This window comes from Neopsephotus bourkii, unplaced genomic scaffold, assembly GCF_033783945.1.
Source record: "Neopsephotus bourkii isolate Nb327-2 ecotype Australia unplaced genomic scaffold, CSIRO-AGI_Nbou_v1 NB_168, whole genome shotgun sequence".
Taxonomy (NCBI): Eukaryota; Metazoa; Chordata; class Aves; order Psittaciformes; family Psittacidae; genus Neopsephotus; species Neopsephotus bourkii.
Window position 1 is genome coordinate 255,500 of NW_026900684.1, and position 11,995 is coordinate 267,494.

Sequence of the window (11,995 nt, forward strand, 5' to 3'; positions counted from 1 at the left end):
GGTGGTGACTAAAACTGTTGGTAATCTCATTACTCCTTTCCATGTTAGCACTGTGGCTGCATTTGTTGTTCATAAACTAAACAGATATTTCAGGCTAAGGAAGGGCTATGTGTATGAGTTCTAATGGAAATGAAGTGAAAAATGCCAAAGTACATCCATAATTTCTAAAGGTGCCCAACTGTGTCTTTATAAACCATATAGGATGAAAATCTGTACATTTGAATTATATATAGCAGTAAGAAAACTTAAAAAATGTAGCAGATGGCTGTCCCAAGCCTCGACTTCTTCAAAATATATGTGGATCCTCTATGGTACTTGGGAATCTCTGAATTTAACATTTTTTACCATTTGTCTTCTGCATTTCAATTGCCACGTAAGTTGCTGAAATACTCTGGTAGAAGTTGGCCTAAGCAGAAGAAGGAAGCACTAGCAAATCCTGTGAAACATCTGGATGTTAATTTATAGAGAGTGAAGTCTGTATAAACAGTGTATGTATGAAAGGTTTTGTTTGCTCACCTGAGCCAAACTCCAAACTTTTGAGATGTATCATTAGCTGTACTGAGAAACTGTACAGGCCTTTCCACATCTTTTTTACACACCCATGAGTTTCCAATCTACCGATGGTTTATAAAGCATTATATTCAGAAGGTTGGAGTAACCTTGGTTTTTTGTTTGAATGCCTTTTGAGACCTTTTTCACTAAGCTATGTTTCATTTCATCTGCTGCCTCTACAGTGATGTTGCCAATGAGTACATGGACATGAAACCAGGAGTGTCATACGCAGTCCCACCAAAACCTGATAAAAAAAGACCAGTGAAGTCTGGTAAGGACACTGATAAGGAATTCTCTTTGCCTGTGGGAGTGCAGAGAGAGGGGCTTCATGATTCTTTTCAGTTTTATCAGACTTTTCTCTCACAGACGAGGACAATTAAAACTCATTAATTGATATGAGAAGGCTTCAGAAAGAGCAGTATGCTGAATTACAGTGTCTTGTGTTTCTCCACATTTAAATGGAGTATCAATTATTTTCTTCTTTTTGGTGGTGGGCTATTTATGTGACTCTAGTCTGGTACTTACTTAGATCACTGATTTATTTAACATTAAGACAACTCTGTTTCTAAACTATTACACTTGCTCCACTCAAAAGCTGTTGTTTATATCGTGTAGGATCCTACACCGATCAGGATGTTACTCTTTCTGTGTCAGAAGATGATGAACTTGCTCTAGATGTTGAAGATTTGCTAAGCTTTTCTTACCAGGTGGCAAAGGGCATGAGCTTCCTTGCCTCCAAAAATGTAAGTTAAGAATTTTTCAGAGCTGGACTGAATCAATAGATTTCTGATGTTCTCTAGCATCACTTTCAGTGTTTTAATGTGATCCATGTGTTTAAATGCTGAATATTTCTGTGTTCTTTTAAACAAGCACTGCAAACTGACATGCTCTTTCATGTACCTGCAGCTTTGGCTAGTGTTGGAGTTCTGTACGGTGCTCATTGGCCAGAAGTGGAGGTTTATATCCCATAAAACAGAATACAGGGTGCACAGTAGTCAATGTCAAGCAGTGGTATTACACATCCATGGTTCAGGCTAGTACAATTGGTGACCTTGCTCATGAACAGAAGCTAGTCACAGAAATGTCAAGAGAAGAGACAGAAGGGAGGAATTGCAGTGTAGTATGTTTGCTGCACCCCAAGACTCCACTGATTAATAATGTCATGTCCTGGGAGATGGCAGGTACAGCTGAACCCTGCTGAGCTTGGTTGGTGCCTCTTATGAGTTTCATCTCCAGCCCTTCCTTCTTTCCTGGAGCACACAAAACTCCTGATGGCTTTGGAGGCAGTGAATGGAAACCTTAAGGAGTTATTTCTTCAGTCTTCTCTGGTGTATGGGAATTAAGGGGAATTCAGGAAAAAAATGGAAACCCAACATGTGGGCTCCTTCAGAAAAGCAATTAAATCTTGAGAGCTTAAGATTCATTCTCTGCTGGGGAATTTGCACAATAAACAACACTATGGAGACAGTTTTGCAGCTTTCTGTTTGCATTAGTTCTAAACAGCACTGCACTTGCTACTCCTCTCATGCAGAATACTTCCTTAAACAGGAGAGGTATCACACTGTGTGCTTTGGGGTTTTTTTTTAGCAGTATGGTGAAATGTATAGGATATATCTTGGTTTTTAATTTCTGGAAAGATAAAACCAGCCTAGAGACCCACAAAGAATCTTCACAGGCTACACTGAACATAATAGGCATTTCTTTGGGTTTCATAGGGGAGGTATTGCAGAACAGAAATGGATTTATAATAGAATAGAAGTCTTAAGGGCAGCATAGTTGTTTTGTTCTATTGGCTGTTCTTACATTATATTGGAAAAATGCCATTCAACATGTAAACACTGTAACTAATAGAGACACAGGGTAATACAGTTGCACCTTGGATAAAGAGCAAAACCAAACAGTTTAACAGAAATAATATATTTCTAGGATCCTGTGTTAACAGTGGAAAATGTGGGTCTAATTCTGCTCCAGAGGAAGTCCCCATTAAAACTTGCTTTTGGACTTGTTTATTCCCCTACTGTTCCTCCTTCCAAACCCTTTGGTTTAATTTTTGCCTATTAACAGCTTCAAAACAGGCCTACGGGCAAACTCATATTACAGATTTAATGATTTCATCAGGCTCCTCTATCCTTCAGTATGCAGGACATCCACTGCTTAGCATGCATATACTTTATTTCTTCTTATCTTCCTATAGAATAGCCCCAGAATTCACTATGCATCATCCCTGGGGACTCTTTTCTCTATAGTTTTTCCATTGATACAGACACTGTGGCATTGAGTAGCAAAGGTAATAATGAACGTAACACCACCTGAACGTGCGGTTGGGAAATAATGGGCAATGTTGCTTTGGCAGTGCAGAATAAACAGCTTTATCACAGAATTAAGTTCCACTATGCTAACACATTGTTGTGCTTTGAACTCTTCAGTCATACTGTACATACGCGCTCTTAGCTCCAGCTAGTAAATGTAGAGTAGTGTGGGCTGATGGATAAGATGCCTCAGATTGCCTCATACCCTCAGGGAAGGAGGGTCCATGCAGATCAGCAGCGCAGAGTACCCAGCTGCTCTTTTGCAGCTTGCTTGTGTATCAAGGCTCAGATGCATAAAAGTGCCTCTGTGCAGGAGCTGGGATAGGAGTCTGTCATGGGGAAATAATTCCCTTATTAAGCATGTGGTGACTTAATCACAAGACAGGGCTTCCTCCAACAAAGTCTTTATTCAGTGCAAACTGAACCAGGCAGAGACATGCTGGATGCTTGACCATTCCTTTACTTTACTGCTGCAGTGCAGTTATGCTCTCACCTTTACATATGCAAAGTGCAGAATGTGTTGGACTGGGAGGTGAATGAGAGTCCCCTGAGACAGTAATTGTCATTAAAAATAGTTCCTCATGTAAGTCTGTGGAAGGGGCAGAAATGAAGGGGTTTATGCAACCTGCAGTTATTTTCTGAGTTTGATTTGTATAACTCTTGATATTTTAAGTAATTTTTTGTAGGGAATTCCTGAAGTTTCATATTTCAAGGCAAAAAAAAAAAAATTGAACCATCTTCAGGTATTCTTTAGACAGCTTTTGCCTGCATCTGTATACCATCAGTAAAACAGGAGCTTAACACTTGCCTTTCCAGATGGAAAAAGAGATAATTTTGTTAGGGACCTGCCTCTGTTCTCTTAACAAATGCACATGACTTCCAAAGCTGTATACAAAGGAACACAACTCATGGAAAACTCAAGCACCCATCTGGAGCTTGGGAAATGTATTCCAGAAAATGGAAATATAAGCTAGCTAGGTCACTGAACACATGACTATATACTGAAAGATACTGGCATGTGAAAATTCACGGTATTTTCAAATACTTAGGTCTGCTTATAAAGATCTCATAGGTACTTAATAATTCGGGTCTTCAAGAGGAGTATTTCTGAAATGGGATTCAGTTTCCAAGCTGTTGGCTTTGAGTTACTATCGTAATTTCCCTATTTTCATCTTTCCAGCACTTTTCCCTCAACCACAATAGTTATTAATGGAAGATTGGAATTATTTTAGAAACAAACCACATTTTCCCCATATTTGTTCTGTGTTAGGAAACAAGGCAGTGATTATTCTTTATAAAATGACAAAGAAGAAGTATAAGAAACTTTAGCTGCAAATGTGAAACAGTAGAAAACTGAAAGTGACTGCAAATGCTCTTTTCTAAAATAAATGCATAGACAACCTTAGCTGTGTGGATCAATGTCATGATAGTGAAGATACTTACTACACCAGCATGTTTAATCATCTGAGTAAGCTTATTGTCACATGGCTTCGTTATGACTTTTGGCTTACCATAAAATGTATAATGCAGTAAGTCGAATAGCTGAGTATACGTGTAACCAAGCAACAGCCTGTTGAGATGATTGTAAAAAAGCTTTGTTTGTTTGTTATTTAGTGCATTCACAGGGATCTGGCTGCAAGAAATATTCTTCTAACTCATGGTCGAATAACAAAAATCTGTGACTTTGGCTTGGCAAGAGACATAAGGAATGACTCCAATTATGTGGTCAAGGGAAACGTAAGTATATATGATACTTAAGCCACCTGTTTTAAGTTTGGCGAGTCCTTGTTGTCTTGACGTGCAAATAAAAGTCTTTCTTACACAGGAATCTAGGTTTCCGAATTCTGGTATATATCCATGCTGGTCAGAAATGTTAGCAGGAGCAATTCCTGATATAGATGTGTGTGCTGACAAAACCCTTGGTATGTGTGTGGTGTTATACTGGAAAAAACATGCTGGTGTCTAAATGCATGTTGTAGTGGAGGAGAGGGGTTTGCTGCACCAATATAATGCCAAGTCTTTCTGGTACATCTGAATGTACTAAAAGTTATAGCTCTGTGAATAATTGTAAGTTTTGCCATTAGAATATGCTGGTAGCCCAATCTTAAATATAATTATTTCGAAACTTGTTTTCTCTTGGCATTACTGTATTTGTGCATTACTGAAATGGTTCATTTTTAAAATACCTATATAATCTGGGGCTTGCATCCTCTTCTGTGCTGTAACACATCACTCAGACAATGGAAACTGGATTCTGAAGTGTTAATTTATTGATTAGGGCATAGTGGAAGGCAAAAAGCCATGGTTTTCTTTGATTCCATAGCCTGAAAGGGTCAGAGGAGGATAGGCTGCAGCTGCCTGGGGAGGGAGAGAGGAAGCAGTGGCTGCAGGAGGCATCCAGTTGCATCTGGCCTGATCTTCAAGCAGATGAAGAGTGCTGGGGCATTGCCGGTTGTCGATACTGCTGGGAGGCAGTGCTGATGACAGCAGCTGGGGCTTGCCCAGGAGGAGTGTTTGCTGTTCGTGTCGTTCAGGAAATAAACAACTCTGGTTGACTGTCTGGTGAGCCAGCCCATGGCAAATTCATCTCAATAGTATGGCTGAAATGTAACTTTTGACATATCGTTGCAAGACCACTTAACAGGTTTCTCCCACAGTAGGACAAATGCTTAGGATAGAAGCCTGACTGGTTCCTACAGAAAGGGCTTTCTGTGCCCTTTCCTCTGCTTCAGCTGGCATTCCCAAGGGATGTCTGTCCCCACTCAAATTTATGAAAAATCATAGAATCATAGAATTTTTAGGTTAGAAAAGATCTTTAAGATCACTGAGTCCAATCATAAACCCAGCACTGTCAAGGTCACCAGTAAACCATGTCTCTAAGTGTCACATCTGAACATCTTTTAAACACCTCCAGGGATGGTGACTCCATTGCTTCCCAGGGCGGCCTGTTCCAGTGCTTGTCAACCCTTTCATCAATGAAGAAAGTTTTCCTAATATCCAATCCAAGCCTCTCCTGTCACAACTTGAGGCCATTTCCTCCTGTCGTATTGCTTGTTACTTGGGAGGAGAGACTGACCCCCACCTGATTACAGCCTCTTTCAGGTGGTTGTAGACATTGATAAGGTCCCCCCAGAGCTTCCTTTTCTCCAGACTAAACACCCCCTGTTCCCTCAGCTGTTCCTCATCAGACTTGTGCTCCAGACCCTTCATCAGCTTTGTTGTGCTTCTCTGGATCCGCTCCAGCTCCCCAGTGTCTCTCTTGTAGTGAGGGGCCCAGAACTGAACACAGGATTCAAGGTGCAACCTCACCAGTGCCCAGTACAGAGGGATGATCACTGCCCTGGCCCTGCTGGCCATGCTATTGCTGATACAGGCCAGGGTGCCATTGGCCTTCTGGGCTGCCTGGGCACAAGTTGGCTCATGTTCAGCAGCTGTCAGTCAGCACCCCCAGGTGGTTTTCTGCTGAGCAGCTTTCCAGCCACTTTTTCCCAGGCCTGTAGTGTTGTGTGGGGTTGTTGTGGCCCCAGTGTAGGACCCTGCACTTTGCCTTGTTGAACCTCACACAGTTGGCCTCAGTCCGTCGATTTAGCCTCTCCAGATCCCTCTGCAGAGCCTTCCTATGCTTCAGCAGATCAACACTCCCACCCAAAATATGTGTCAATATATATTTATTTCTTGTGATTTTCTGATACACTCAGGATCTAAAGCAGGTGTCTTAACTGTTTATTAAAGCCTGAAGCATCTTGACTAGGTTAATCTTACCTGTGTGCCTATGGTAACCAGTCTATGGAAGTGGACTTCCATGTTTGCATAAGGAACCATGCTACGGTCATATATATTATTTTGCTCTAGCTTCCTGCCATCTTTTATAAACAAGACAGGAGGAATCATGCAGTATACAGAAAATGAGAGTGCAAGGAACTGCAGGAGTTTGGTAGATCCACAGAAAGATGGATCAATAACCATGCAGCGCTTGGAGACTCTAAACTGCCGAGATTTCAGTTTTTGGTTGGATACTTGAGATTGATTGGATTTCTTGATTTAATGGGCATTTAAAGCACGTAAGAAGTAGAAAAGCTTGATTTTGTATTGTAAATTTTGTATTCCTTATGTCTATTGTCTTAATTTATTCCCTTTTCCCTGGAAAGGCCCGTCTTCCTGTGAAGTGGATGGCACCTGAAAGTATTTTCAATTGTGTCTACACCTTTGAGAGTGATGTCTGGTCTTATGGGATATTGCTTTGGGAGCTCTTTTCTTTAGGTAAGCTCCTTCAAGATATGTACTTCAGGGGATTTCTATTTCATCTTGGGTTTATTGCAGATGCAGAAATCATGTTGCTCATGTGCTCTCTCAACAGGAAGCAGCCCTTATCCAGGGATGCCTGTGGACTCCAAGTTCTATAAAATGATCAAGGAGGGATACAGGATGTTCAGCCCTGAGTGTGCACCACCTGAAATGTAAGTGAGAAACCAGCACCTCTGATCACCAAACATAAGCAGTGGCACAAAGGAAGGGATGCTTCCATTCTTGCCTTAAGGCTCATTGCACTGTCTCATTGTCTTTTTTTGTTTAAGTTCTTTTCATGTTTTAAATAATTCATGTACTCTAACTAGCAGAATACATGCCTGTGTTGTTACAAGCAATGAAATACCCTAATGTGTTGTGTCATCTGATCACTTTGTCGTGGCATCTGCTCCATGTCAATGAATTATTGACAGATCACAGAACATAATTAAACATTTTTAGTTCAGATAAAGTGGACATAGAGATGTACTACCAGCCTGTACAGCATCTGTATTTGCACTGTACTTCCTGACACTGAGAGGACTGACTCTTATCTTCTTTATGAGCCATCTCTAATCCTCTGTTTTGTAAATGGTTGGCACTTAGCAAGCTGTCAAAGAAAGTTCTGTCCAGAGGCTCCGATGAGTATTGAGTCCTTTGTTGTCACAGGCTCAGGTGTTATCACCACTATTTCTATTCTTAAATATCATTTAAAGAAGGTGGGACCAGGTCACACTTTTCTTTGAAGTAATGATGGAAATGAGAGGTGCTTTAAGGACTACCTCATGAGAGGTACTTAATTTCATTATCTTTGCAGGTATGACATAATGAAGAGTTGCTGGGACGCTGATCCTTTACAGAGACCCACATTCAAACAAATCGTGCAGCTGATAGAGCAGCAGCTTTCAGATAATGCCCCCCGGGTGAGTTATGGATCATCAGATTTCAGGAGTCAAAGCAGTTTCAAGCAATACTTTACACTAGAGCTGTAAGGAGCAAAAAGACAGGGTGCTTCATTAATTCTCCAGCATTACTTATGTAGCTTTACACTGTTAGTTTGGGTGGTAGGAATGATATCTGGGCTACTCACTGCTGCTTAATTGTGCCACTAGACAGTAGCTGTCAGCCCGTACCTAAAACGTACCATCTGGTGTAGACTATTAGTATGTTTGATCTTTCTCACTCAGAATAGACCTTGCACAACAATTTTGATCTACTTTTTAAATTCATTTTAAACTATGAAAAATGTTATTGATCTGGGAAACATCTCAGACGTAAAGTATACTTAGCATTTGTTTGTATTAGAAATCTTTGTGGACTAAGGGATTGAGCTTTCCATGCTCTTCTGCCTCTTCTCTTTTGCTTTCCCTAGCTCTGTTTTTATAACCTTGGAGGTATGTCATGTCAAACCATATTCACTGCTTCTTCGACCATTCTCTAGTGAAACCTTTTTGTGGGAGTGTAACTGGACAAAACAGTCCAAAGAAAAATTAGAGGCATATCAGAAACTTGGATTTTTTCTCACAATAACATTGTGTGCTGCTGGGGTTTAAAGAAGTAGGTTTAAAACCTGGTTTAAAAATAAAGCTCCTTTTTACCTTCTGGATGCCTTGTTTGGGCACAGAATACATGGCTTCCTGACAATTTGAGAAAAGAGGAAACTGAAAGCTGCTGGTGTTCGATTGCATCCTGTAGCATATTTTTGGCAGGTGCAGGCATTACTAAAACAAAAACAAGAATATGAAGGAAGTGTTAGTGAGGTTTCTGAGGGAGTTTAGTAACAGCCTGAGCTGCGTTTCTCCAGCTCCGTTGAAATTTGACATACAGTTAGAAGCTGTGGTGTTGTTAACAACAGAAGCTGAGGTTCTTGATTCTCTAAAAGAGTAGTTAAGCCCAAGACCTTTTGAAAATCTCTTTAGATTTACAAAGAAACACCTGAGCTGGAACCTTTCCACAAAGGTGTGTAGTACACAGTGAGAAAAGGCTAGCAAAGAAATGCTCTCCAGGTATGCATGAAGAGTATTGACACTGGTCTTTGGCGTCTGCAGGTTTATGCAAACTTCTCAACTCCACCTTCCAGTCAAGAAAACGCTCCAGATCACTCAGTGAGGATTAACTCGGTGGGTAGTAGTGCTTCATCTACTCAGCCTCTCTTGGTACGCGAAGATGTTTGAGTGGCATCTGGAAGAGGAGGAGCCCAGGTGTATTAGCTGTATTGTGCAGGGGGTGAGAGATGGACAACTTCAATAATTTCTCTTACTTTTACTCACTACTACCACTGTGTAGCTGAAATGTTGTTGTAATACTGTCCTTTACCACACACTGTTACACATAAACTCAATCTTCTGAGCACGGTTACACGCATCATTGCAATGTTAACTGAAGCTGTATATATTTTGCTATATTGTGTGTATTTGCAGTAGAGAGCCAGATCTGAAGAAGAAAAAAAAAAAAACAACCAACAAAAGAAATCCTGAGCCAGGGTGTGGAATAAGATGACGGCAGATCAAACCAAATCTGCTGTGATCCTTCTCTGGATCTGCGCCTGGAAGGCCTACAGTCATTTTCTAGTTAATCTTGTTTTGCAAATGTAAGAAATAAACTAATATTAAGCTGATGGCTTTGCAAACCCCTTTCCACATCCAGCCATGCCTGAGAAGCTTTCCCAGGCAAGTATCATAGAGGCCAGCAAGGGTGCTGTATGTATCTGGGCAAGAGGGGAGAAGGGACCGAGACCCTTCCACAGTTGGTCTGCACAGTAGCAAACCCTCCTGGGAGCTCTGGGGTTTCAACCAGAGGAGGGGAGAAGAACATGGATCTTCACCTTCGTTTCCCACCCACACTGTCAGCCTTGCAGACCAGTCGCAAGGTTTCTGTGGATATAGGCACTACTTCCCACTGGCCCATTCCCCACCAGTGGCAGATGGAACTGCCCATCACAGGGTGTCACTGCACCACAGAGCCTGAACCACTCTCACACCTCCTTGCCTTAGCCCAAGGGTTTGGATGCTTGTTTTGCTTATATTTATGTCCAAAAGTGTTCACCAAAGATAGGTGTTGGTCAAAATAGAGGAGGAGGGCTGCTCCCAGTAAACGGTGTGTCTGGAGGAGAGGCCATTTAACGACTCATCTAAGCAACGGCAGAGGCAGAAACATCTCTCCTAGGGGCCCTTTCTTTATCTTGTCCTACCCAGGTGAATTTTTCACACAGGCAGGCTTGGAGAGTACTAAATGGAAAGGGCTATTTCCCCATGCCCTGACTTGTTTGATCTTTCTGTTGTAGTCCAGAGATTATAAAGCAGAGCATAGCTGTGAAGGGATAAAAGAAAGTATCCCTTCATTCTTGTTTGAGACGTGAGGCTTTGGATCTGTACCTGTTCAGCCTAGGATTGGGTAGTTATTTTCTTCTTTTGTTTCTAGAAATTAGTAAAGTCATTGAAAGAAGCATTTGTCAGAAACAGAGTCCTAGTGGAGTACCTATTTATTTACAATGCACTTAAGCACTCTGTGACTTATACTTTACCAGGATTTTGGTTGAGTTTACATGCAATTTAAATCTGTAACTAACTGCCCAAATGCAAGGTAATTATAAATACACACACTGGTAGTATATTTTGGGTTATGTTGAATATCGCACTGCTTCAGTGACTGTGCATTTCGTTTATTGTTACAGGAAGCTGTCTTTCAGAGTTAAGTAAAAAATTAGCCATTTGCACTGAACATAATTAGGCTGTTGCACCTTTCCAAAGTTAGCCGGTTGTTTGGAGGCACTCTTATGCATACTTGTTGTTGAGCATTTTCAGTTTAATGCTATAAAAGCTCTTTTGTAATGTGTTGGCTTTGAGAGCTACTGTAGTCAAGCTAGTTGTTATAATTATAGATGTCTCGGTACTATACAGACACTTAGCTGAAAGAGGTTTGGGTTTTTTGTTTTTGAAATGTATATTTTTATAATTTGGGGATTTTTGAATCTTATTTTGCAATGGCTTAGTGTTTTGAATGGGTTTCTGCATTGTTTTTGTAAATATGGAAATGTAGCAATAATGTCCTTTTGACTATTCTCAGTCCTTGAGTCTCAAAAGTATTTTTTTATATATATATATGCAAAAACTATATGTATAAATATGTAAGTGTTTGAAAGTTTGAAACACTTATGGATATGTTGCTCGGTTGTAGAATTGCAGTTCAGAAAAATTCAAATAAATCTGTAAATATGTATTCAAATGCTACCAATGTGTACTATGTTAAGATGGAATATTTTCATGTAAGTCAATAAATTTTTGGGTTGAAGCAAAATCTTAGTGTCTGGCCACACACAGGTCAAGTTTGGCATTCTGAAACATTTTTCCAACTCTGTGACAGAAAACCTTAATGTTTAATTATAATGAAAGTTCTTTACCTGTGAATATATGGGACAAACACTTGCAAACATGGATGCAGGTTTATTCTGGAAAAATTTCAACTAAAGATTGATCCTGTAGACTGGTAATGGAGTCTATCTGTCAGGAAGAAGGGAGGCAGGATGAGATACTTTATGCTGCTTTGGCTGGGGGCATCAGAAAGAGAAAACGTAATGCTTCCCTTGCGGAGCAGGTATGCTGCATCTCACAGGGAGACTTGTGTTTTCATTATTCCAGATTTGAAATCTGTGACTTACCTGCTCATACTTACTCCTCTGCTGTGTAAGGGTTAGCATCAGCATAGTTGGTATGTGGTTAATAGTAGGTACAGAGCATATAAGCAAAAGTTTCTAGAACTATACTATCAAAACCCCCTACTAACAAATATATGAGAGACAGACCTCAACTGTTTTGGTCCTTAAACATTTCTGTTCTGTCAGAAAACCTCTT

The 11,995-nt window shown here is 40.5% G+C and overlaps 1 protein-coding gene across 2 annotated transcripts in view; it reads left to right on the forward strand.

Annotated features, from left to right (window-relative positions):
- Positions 1-9,762, forward strand: part of KIT (KIT proto-oncogene, receptor tyrosine kinase) — a 54,444-nt gene extending 44,682 nt beyond the window's left edge. Inside the window, exons 15-22 of one of the 2 annotated variants that reach the window (XM_061370414.1) lie at positions 735-823; positions 1,168-1,295; positions 4,476-4,598; positions 7,010-7,121; positions 7,219-7,318; positions 7,963-8,068; positions 9,194-9,301; positions 9,566-9,762. In XM_061370414.1, coding sequence (XP_061226398.1) covers positions 735-823; positions 1,168-1,295; positions 4,476-4,598; positions 7,010-7,121; positions 7,219-7,318; positions 7,963-8,068; positions 9,194-9,301; positions 9,566-9,568 — 769 coding nt within the window. In that variant the 3' untranslated portion in view covers positions 9,569-9,762. Of the gene's footprint in view, positions 1-734; positions 824-1,167; positions 1,296-4,475; positions 4,599-7,009; positions 7,122-7,218; positions 7,319-7,962; positions 8,069-9,193 lie in introns of both variants that reach the window. The other variant, XM_061370406.1, reaches the window with a different exon arrangement.
- Positions 9,763-11,995: the final 2,233 nt, after the last annotated feature.